The 10,428-nt window shown below is 35.3% G+C and overlaps 1 protein-coding gene across 3 annotated transcripts; it reads right to left on the reverse strand.

The window, feature by feature from the left end:
* Positions 1-249: 249 nt before the first annotated feature.
* On the reverse strand, positions 250-9,320 carry alkal1 (ALK and LTK ligand 1). Of its 3 annotated transcripts, none has more exons than XM_079382634.1 (6): positions 8,757-9,320; positions 8,115-8,381; positions 5,068-5,121; positions 3,711-3,794; positions 2,127-2,200; positions 250-963 (listed from the first exon to the last, which is right to left on the reverse strand). In XM_079382634.1, exons 2-5 carry the CDS (start codon positions 8,368-8,370, stop codon positions 2,136-2,138), a joined length of 459 nt encoding a protein of 152 aa, XP_079238760.1. In that variant the 5' UTR covers positions 8,371-8,381; positions 8,757-9,320; the 3' UTR covers positions 250-963; positions 2,127-2,135. The 3 variants fall into 3 exon arrangements, with proteins under 3 accessions (XP_079238760.1, XP_079238761.1, XP_079238762.1); XM_079382635.1 differs by having other exon boundaries at positions 252-963; positions 3,711-3,791; XM_079382636.1 differs by lacking the exon at positions 3,711-3,794 and having other exon boundaries at positions 381-963.
* Between the last annotated feature and the right edge of the window lie 1,108 nt (positions 9,321-10,428).

A 10,428-nucleotide genomic window follows, 5' to 3' on the forward strand; every position in this document is an offset into this window, starting at 1 on the left:
ATACAAGCATGTAAGCAATTAAGTCAAACAAGAAATTTAAGGGTGACAGAGACTTGGTGCCCAACGTTGGGATATATGAATATGATATTGTGAGAGATTTATGATCTTATGTTCCCCTGATACACAAGAAATGGGTTGTCAGCTGTTATGAAATCTGCTCAATTACTGGAATGGAGCAGATTTCATAATAGCTAACAATCCATATTCCAATCAATCATCCAACAAAATAAGCTAAAAGAAACCCAAAATATGATGTTTTCATGCTCTAGTCATTTATTATCACCCACAGGAATGCTTTAGAGAAATATATCATCAGATCAAACAGTTTTAGAATGAACAGAATAAAATTTGGAATAAAAAAAAACAGGAAATTAAATATTGTGCTTGAATGTTTTTATTCTTTCAAAGCATCAGTGCAATATTACCATTGTTATCAAACAATGTGTTTTTATCATTTGAAATAATTCATCATTTGAATTTCAATAAGTGCCAATGGTAGATATCATGGAAATGACAGCATGGTAAGAAACGTTCATATAGCCTACACAATCATTTTTTTTAAGTGTAAGGAATGAAATAAAATATTTCGATTTGAAATAATATATTTGGAACAGAAATATATTTAAGAGTAATGGTGGCTTAATGAGATACATATTCAAATGTAATCAAGACAGAATATTTACATATCATTTAAATAAATAATTGGCTGCAAAGATAAATAATACTTTCTTTAAAACTCATAATATAAAAAGCAAAGCTATTAAACAAAACTATATTTTAAAACAAACATAAATTATGATAAAAAGCAAAAAAATATATTGTATTATTATTATAGAACAATTATACTTGGAAATGACATAAATGAAAACAATGACAGTTAATTGCAGTGATTTGAAGGCACTTCCTTGGAAAAAATAATTCACTCCAACATCTCTGGAGTTTCTTCGTTTATATCCTCAGGACCTGCGACACATACAGTATTTAGCAGAATTATGTTAATATTTAATCATATTAAAATTTCCTTTATATTTTTAAATCAATACTTTTTGGATTCGGTTACAGTTAGAGAAAAGTATGAGGAAGACAGCGTACGACATTAAGTTCCTCAACCAGCTCAACCTGTCATACACAGAAACAATGAACTTCAGGCTTGAATGCATTTCTCTCCACTTCAGTGGAAATCACTTATTCACATCACAAAAGGCAATTTAACCATTTCTAATTGATTCAGAGGAAAACCAGTCTGAGCAAGAGTAATCATAACCTAATAAAACCACCATAATTCACCCATCATTTGACATTTAGATTGGTAATGGAGTCTTTCACCTTTCACTAACAGGTTCTTTGCATGTCTCATTCCAGCTGATGATGTCACAGCACAGACTGATGCCAGCGTCACAGTTTGGTGGTGAACTATTTAGAATATGTTTCTAGGAATTAAATGAATAATGTTTGATTCTTTGACACATGAGCTCTGATTGACTTGCCAAGATCGTTATTTAATCACTTTGTTACACAATCTAATATACAATTATCTGATGTATCAAAAAAATAAATAAAATTCATTACGCAACTGCAACTTAGCAAAAAGGAAAAACAACACAGGACAGGAAAAGGCTGCTAGATCCAAGCTTGTGCACTGCGTACATAAATCTGAAGTCAAAATCAGTTTCTTTAAAGCATAATACATTTCAATTTTAATTGCAAGAACACAGACTTTTGAGAGACTTTGTCACATCACTTTGTGTATAATTACTTCAAATTGATTAGTTCCTAGTTGCACGGCACGTGTGTTACAATGCAAATTTAGAAGTGGATTTTAAATGTGACTCTCTGGAAGTTCTATTCTGCCTGTGTGAACCGTGCTTTAACTGCATGCCTCAGAATGTACCAGATGGCCATGATTAAACTGCCATTATATCTTACTCAAAGTTTCTTCTAAGGTTTCAGTTAAAGAAACATGCAAAACTTTCCCAACAGTAACCAGGAGCAGGCTTGGCTATCATGTTACAAATCTTGCAGTTTTCTTGTTTCAGATGACAATAAATACACACAAACACATAATAAATATACAAGTAATAGTTTATACACTCATATTTATATGTGTTAAACAGCTTTGTACTTACATGCGGTTTCTATGATTGTGTGCAAAGGGGACTCATAGCTAGCCTTGTTAGCAATCGTGCACATCTTTTATAATCTGTTGGGGACAAGACAAAAGAAATGAAAACAAGGAATTCTCGCTTTCACAATGTTAAACAGATATTGACACTCTGGCTTGTGCTGTGTGACATGAAGCACACGTCACCACTTCCAACGCACTGATGAAATTTAGTTTTAAGTGGAGCTCTCATGCCATCACGGGGTGACGTATAGAGTACGAACATGGCTAAGGGTTAGATGGATTCCTGTAAATAGCTTCATCTCTGCCCCAGTAATGTACTTGATGGCCTAAAATGACTGTGTGGGTTCAAGCACCACATGCTTCCACCCTTAATGGCACCGTTGCCGTCATTTTCTCTCAAGGTACTGCCACGTTTCCCTCCCTCCCGTTTAAAAGTGACATTGTCAAAGCAGAACTCAAACACTACAAAGTATCTTGAAAGTATACGGCGTGGAATGGCTTTGAATATGCCCTTACCATACATGGAAACGTATCTTGTGTTAAGTTTACTGCAGTTTAAGGAGCATTTATGTCAAAATTGCTCTGGAAGACAGAAACTCTGATTTACGTATGAATTATTATGCGTTTGTAATTCCCAGCGTTCCTTGTGGCTGCCAAATACTCACATACAGCTGGTCGGATTTGCATGTTTACAAAGCCCACCGTACGAAATAATACTTCTTCGTCATACGCATGCTGCACTTTCTATGCTACTACTTGCAATAATTCATAGATCCTGATTTAGAAGAGAAATATCCAAAGTTTCTAAGGTTGAATTTCACATTTGAATTCCCACAGAGGAGGGTCGTGAAGGAAGTTCACAAAACATCGCTGGCCACTAACACACAAGTGCTTTTACTCAAGAAAAATAAAACAAAACACTTGAACGGCCAATGTCTAGAGAAAACAGGCATCTGGTGTGACCCAAAATATAAATCTGATCATCACTATGGGAAGCTAGTTTGCCTTTTATTTTGTGAAATATAAAATGTAGTACAATGGAAGAAAAGGAGACTTGATTCGTTTTGACATTTATGCTCTCTATACAGAGTAACACTTTAGCTGCACCACTAGATATGCGTTATTTAATAGAAAACTCTAAACCTCTCCTGAACACTATGAAGTCCATGTGGACTAAGGGTGGAGGAGCATTTTTGTTGTGGTGTAACACCCTGTCAAAACTTTTTTTTTTACTTCAGAAAAATAGAAGCATAGGCAGCATTTCTAAAGTCTCTACAAAATAAGCACAAACTTAAGCAGCATAATACAAAAATCAATTACGATCATAACATAATTCTAACTTGAAACTACAGGGAAACATTTCATGTCTTTAAAATGGTAGTTCACCCCAAAACAAGAATATTTGAAGAACGTTGGGGTACAAACAAAATTGGACCCCATTTACTTTTTAATATGGAAAAAGAAACAGATTTTTTTTTTCAAAATGTCTTCCACGGCACGTAAAAAACAAAGGTTTGATATGACATTAAGAAAATGTTCATTTTTGGGTGAATTATTTCTTAGTTAAAGATATATATATACGTACACGATGGTCTGGAACAATCCCTTGTATTGTGATAAATTCTATGGAAATGTGTCCTGCATTCAGATGGAAACTTGACTGGTCCTGCTTGAAACAAAAAAGGTTTCAACCATGAAATTAGCGTTTTATAGATTGATTACTCTGGTGAATGAAATCATTTAGTTTTTAATTCAAAATGTCTGCTTAAGCATTAAGTCTAATCTCACAAATTTGTACAAAGGAAATGGTAAAGTTGCTGTAACTTCTTCACTTGTGCTGAATCCCAGAAGGAGAATTAGAGCATGCGCATAAATAAGGGCAGAGACTTAATGATTCTAATACTGGCAAAGCTCTTACAAAGTTTCATTGTATGAGCTTCTGGAAAAAATATTTTCACGCTAATTATCATAGGTGAACAAAGATTCTGCAATGAGTAATAATCATCTTGAAAGCGCTTTTCCTTACAACAGTTGGCTGGAGTACAAGGTGTGTTTCACAACCCAGAGGCTGTAAAGCAATTTAACTAAGTTCATCTACCGTAGGCTTAACTTATTTGACTGGCCTTATGTGTTACAGAATGAAAACTGCTCATTTCTAATGAGACAGATTTCAGATTATGCCTATAATGAGAATGAAAACAGAGGATGTATTCAGAATGGCTACTGAATACTGCACAGTAGGCCTATATGCTGCATGCTGGGTTAAATACAACCCAGTGCTGGGTAAATATTGGACAGAACACATGCTACGTTGTTTTCAACCAACAGTTGGGTTAAATGTTTAACCCGACCTTCTGAGCAGTAACCCAACCGCTGGGTCGAAACAACCCAATCGCTGGGTTCATCCATATTTTACCCAGCACTGGGTTGTATTTAACCCAGCATTTTTTAGAGTGTACTACTTTTTAAAAATAGCAAGTGAAACAGTTGGTGTTATTTCACAATCATCATTTTTAACAGATTATTTTTAACCTCATGCTACATGCGAGTCAGTGCATGGTGTGTCGTTATTATCTTTTTCGTAACCCAGTTTTGTACAAAAATGGCTTTTATTTTTGGCAGTCAAATTAAATGAGTCAAGAAATAGATATTACTTCTGTTTCACTCCTGACGCTGGAAATGGAAGGTGAGGTTGAACGCACTACATTGTAGAATACAATACTAAACATGCGGCAAATGTAGCAGGTCATAAGAAAAATAACATCCACACACTGTTCATGCACTGTATACTGTACATATTATATACTGCAGCAACAGTAAGAGTAGTACGCTATTCTGAACATAGAATACATAGCCACAAATCTAGACCTCATTTAGAAGGCTGCTTGAAATATTTAATACTACAAGAAAGATGAAACATATTGAAATGGGTTTTTCTTTACCTGTAAAATGTTCTATAAATCTGTCTTTCATGCTTATGTCTCTTGGGACAACCTCTGAAACAAAAAGACAAAAAGACTGTTAATGTTTTTGCCACCACCCCAGCCAAATCAATAAGACTCAAAGCTAGTAAATATACCCCTTCATCAATACCAAACCAGAAATGTGTTTTTTTAACTCATATAATGCTGGATATTAATTAGCAACTTGACCATTCTTAAATAAACTGAAATAAGCAATCAATGCTGTGGGTGAACAAAACAGACTCACCAAGTAGCTTCCTCTCAAACTAAAGCAGTTTGATAAACATAGAAGCTGTTATTGTATTTAGCTTGAGGTTGGCTGGATGGATGAAAATGGGAAAGAGCATTGCATTTTTGTGGAGAAATCTGTCTCGGTCTGGATATATTATCAGATATTCCACTATAATTTGTATCATCCAAATTAAAATGCACAGATTATTATTATTTTTTTTTTTATAATTAATTGCGTTTCATTAATGACAACCCATTGCAATTTTAAAGTCTGTTTTATATGTATAACAAAACAAAACTGAAACTACCCAGTATCCCCTTGGGTAATGAGTGGAAAAACACAATCTCAAATCAAGTGGCAGCTATAAAATATGTTTGATATTCATCACAACACCAACAGAAATATTGTTGATACATACAACACTGAGATTACTTTGGACAGTCTAGCCATTTACTGTACATTAATGAATGTGATTTAGCCGGGGAATGATTATGTCATCAGCTTGCATCCAGTTTAGTCACTGAATACACTGTCTAGCACATGGCATGAAGTCATTTGTAAGTCTGATGAATTTACAGCCAGTTTGTAAATATTCTTGTAAATACTGTTAACAGTTTGTCAGATCTCAAACTCATAAATTCCTGCAGTGTACAAACATGCAACAACCACTTGGAAATCTTCCCATTGTAAGATTTCGATATAACTGATAATAGTCATATACACCATGTGTTTTACTGTGGAGACTACATGCTTGACGTAAGAAAGACGGACAGCCATTTAAAGCATAGATGTAGAATGCAATCCCAGATTGATAATCCAGCACTCAGTAAATCTGCTAGAGGCTTGGGGTCCTTGCTAATTATGTACAATCTGTGGCCTCCCCGACACTGGGACACCACATGCAGACCATATAAATTCCAGCCTATTGGAGTAAGGAGATTATTGCATGCAAAGTTGTAATGCCTATCAATGTCAGGTCCACAAATCCATGCAGCAGCTAATTTTAACCTGCCTCAGAATGTAGGATAACAACACTGAGTTATGAATGAGTCCCTCTTTCATTCAAAACGCAATGACTTTCTACCTTTTTGATGTCTACACAGATCATTCTACTGTGGGCCATTCTTTTCCATTTTTAATAAGAGAATCATAGAGATGACGAACTATCAAACACCTATCAAAATAATTCCAGATCTATACGCGTGTTGTCACACCTGAGTCTTACATAAGATGACTAAATGCCTATACTAATGGGCTGTTCTATTAAGGAGGGTTCAGTACAGTACAGCGTGTTGACTGTTTAGATTATGTAAAGGTCCATGATCAACTCAGTTTTCAGAACTAGCATGTTTTCACTGGATTCAAATAATTCTCATTGCAAAACTGTAAAGGCAATAAACCCATTCAAAGGTCATCCAGATCAGCAATAGCAGATGTTTATGGGTGTAATTTTTCTTTGCACACGAATTCTGTGTAACAACACATGTCAATCAGTGTATTTTTTTATTTTGTTATGGCTAAGACATTTAAATAGAATCAGCCCAACTAGAAAACTGGCACTGGCAAATTTTCATGAAATTTGTTTTATGGTTAAATGAAGTAATGGGGTATTACAGCACTGAAGAAACCACGTAATAGCACAACAAGTTTTTGTCTGTATTTGAGTATAACAAACTAATCCCAAGAGTAAATGAAATGCTAAAATGCTTCTGAACACATCACAACACTGAACAGCTTCTAGATGTGACATGGAATATTAATTGTAGTTACTGTTAAATGACACATATTTAGTTCAGCACAAATGGTAACGCTCTTTGGAAAATTACACCAATATGCACATATTATTTTTCCAGCATGAACAATCTTAAGTACATACAATTTAAAGGCACAAGTAATGTTCAATCATTTCAGCTAAAGATATTTCAATGGAATGTATATATAATTCTACTATATTTGCTGTATTAAGATGAGACTGAAGTTATTAGTTTCAAACCTTTTCACAACTGACCATCCTGGAAGGTCTTGTGACAATGACCATGTTAGTTACAAATGTAGATGGGGCTCTTTTGAGGGTCTTACCTATTAAAGGTGTCTCAGAAAGCAAAAAAGTAATTGACAAAGATGACAGGCATCTTGCTTTTCTTTACAATCCATTCTTGTTGGTATACAGAGGTAGAATGTGATTGCACAATACATTTGTTAAGCAACACGTATGCTAGGGGGTTGAGGAATATTTATAATATTTATAAATAAGACCACACAACATCAAAAAGTTCTAAAAAGCCATATTTCAAATGTTATTTTTGTGAAGTACATGGAAATGTGCAATTACGGGAATCATTTCTTGCTGTTCAATCAATGCAGTTTTTTTAGTGAATTCTTTTGTTACTCACAAAGTGCAGATCATCAGCACACACCATTACATGACAACCAGCATCGTGATTTCTCAAGCTTACTCGTCTCTGAGCAGTTCTTAGATCTACACTGATGATTTTAGCATTATGTGATCTGTCTAACAAGACCATGAGCATTCATTTTACTACTCTCTGCAGATCAAAAGGGTGTCCCTGTTTTTACTGAACTTTTCAAAATTACTCAAAGAATACAGGTTGTGTTATTTGTCTTTACAGTTCAATCAAGAGTAGGGTAAGGCAAAATATGAACAGCTGTCCATGCATTAAGTGATTAAAGCATTACAATTGCAGTTGATATGCACGAAAAAACTCCCACTAACAGGAAGGAATTAATGCCCAGGATTACTTTTGTATCATCACCTGATCTCAAATCAGCTTACCTATTGGTCTGCTGTTGTCCGGCTTGGACAAATGTGCAGTCTTTTCACGAGAGGAAAACTTCACATCTTGAGATAAAGAGTAGAGGCCACTTGTGACGCGTCTGGACGCCGGCTTGTCCTCGATCACTTGCATGATTAGATTAAGCAGAGTTTTCCTTTCCGACTCCTTTACCTCCTTGCTTTCCATGCATTGGCTGGAGGTGATGAGCAAAATAATCATACTCAACAATATGTGCCATCTCTTCTCAGCCCGCATGGCTTTCCAGCCTGATAAACGAACAAAACAAGCAAACATAGTCATTACATCCTCGTCCTAAAAGTTCTGACCGTGCGTAAAATACGCAGATGTCAGAGCAGTGGCGCAGTGGTCCAGTGTTTATGCAGAAAACATTACATCCAGATTCGAGTCCTACCTAAAACTCTCGACCTGTTTACTCTCTGTACTTTCTGCAAGTAAAGGCGAAACTAAATAAATAAATAATACAACGGTACCTAAATGTACATGAAATGACCCAAATCCAACTATTCTTCATTGTCTGGGCTACATGTTTAAACTTTTTGAAATCTGAGAACTAATCAATTCACTATAAACTACAATCTTAAAGTATGTACTCACATAAGCAAACATAAATAGAAACTTACGCGAATATATATTGGTAGGTGATTGTACCCCTAATGATGTGCACGAAAAGTTGTCAGAGAAAAATATATCTTCCAACAGTTCCTGTTGTCTCGTGTCCTTCTTGAGAACATGCGTCTTGTTTTTATACGTCAAGTGCGAAGCTTCTTGAATGTAATACAATCGATTTCGGGTGGGTGGCAAATGTAGACATCTTTCCCTTAGGTTTTTTTTTCCTCAACTCGTGGTCAGTTCCTTTGACATTCGCCCCTCCTTTCGTTTCAAATTCATCACAGAAGTTCAGATAACTATGAAAAGTGTCTCAAAACTCCTCTCTGTGGTTTATTAAAAGATTCATAGCTGGCAGAGGGCTGGACGCGTAAATGTTCTTGGAGATATCCATCGCGCCATTGTCCCCTAGGGAAATGATGGGGAACCTCAAGTATCCATATATCCAAATGTACTTGCTTAAACGTAGATGAGCTGTGAAAATAACGCCTGGATGTTTTTGTTCATGTATGGTCGGGTCTTGTGACTGCGCTAAGCGCGCTATCCTGGTAAGCCCCGCTTGTTTCCACCTCCCAACTGAAGTTTGCGCTTGGCTTGTGCTGGTATTACACGCTTAACGCATAAATTCCAGGGTTCTTAACTTTTGTATGTCATAACAAGCAAACACAGATCAATGGTCTGATTGGAATGATATTGAGCATTTAAATATTTTATAAATCATCACATTATTTCAACCATGCCTTACGTAAAACACTCGAACCTTGATTATTTCTTTAAGCTTCTTAATATTTCTCTGTAGCCAAAGTTTTCCCCCTGGGGGTCTGTGAAGGTCCTGCAGGGGTTATGTCTTGGAAATCTGGCCTTCAAGTTTCCTATCGAGTTATGTGGGTATTTAGTGTGATGGTAATTACATTTTCCACTTTTGAGGGAAGATCTCAATGAAACTTGGCTTGGCTTGCAAAGTACAAAAATAGGCTGATTAAAAATAGTTAGGGATTTAAATTCTGAAATAAAGAATGGTGGCATTGATGGGCGATATTTATATAATAATAATAATGTACAGCAGTTATTTACTATGAAAACATAAATAAAATGTAGCCTATACATAAATACCAAACAAATGTAGCCTACATTTTTACAAAAAAATAAAATAAAATTAAGTAAAATTTAAAATAAAAAAAAAAAATAAAAAAAATAAAAAAAAAAATAAACTGACCATGGCTTATTAATTACAAAATAATAAGAAATTGCTATGAATTTAAATTCTGAAATGCCCTAAGAAAACAAGCAAACAAAAAAGTAGACACTTTTTTTTTGGAGAAATTAAAAAGTCTGGGTGGTGGACACTCCTAGAATAGTGAAGTAATAGTTACTATAATTAAAGAGACAATAGTTTAAAGCTGTGATCTACCCATTTACCCTAGACTGATGACATTAATGATCTATATAGGGGATCCCTGGGTGTATAAAAGTTGTAAACCCTTCTCTGTTGAATTCATGTAAAAGTACAATGTGAAAAGACATGTGAAGAAATGTGAAGTTTCACACAGCTCTTGTTGCTCTTACAGGAATGTCACTGAACCTGCTTCTCAAATGGGAATTTGAAGGAAACGGCCTTGCTCCCTCCTGACTTCAAGATGCACACTGGGTTCATACTGACATAAGGAACAGAAAAAAATAATCTTC

The sequence above is a fragment of the Barbus barbus genome (genome assembly GCF_936440315.1).
Source record: "Barbus barbus genome assembly, chromosome: 28".
Classification (NCBI taxonomy): Eukaryota; Metazoa; Chordata; class Actinopteri; order Cypriniformes; family Cyprinidae; genus Barbus; species Barbus barbus.

Excerpts from the sequence above, each read along its gene's own strand:
- alkal1 (XM_079382634.1), bottom strand. The coding sequence starts at position 8,370 with ATGCGGGCTGAGAAGAGATGGCACATATTGTTGAGTATGATTATTTTG. Across the intron at positions 3,795-5,067 it reads ATTTATAGAACATTTTACAG|CAGGACCAGTCAAGTTTCCA; the intron begins GTAAAGAAAAAC and ends TTTTGTTTCAAG. Across the intron at positions 2,201-3,710 it reads GGATTGTTCCAGACCATCGT|ATTATAAAAGATGTGCACGA; the intron begins GTACGTATATAT and ends TGTCCCCAACAG.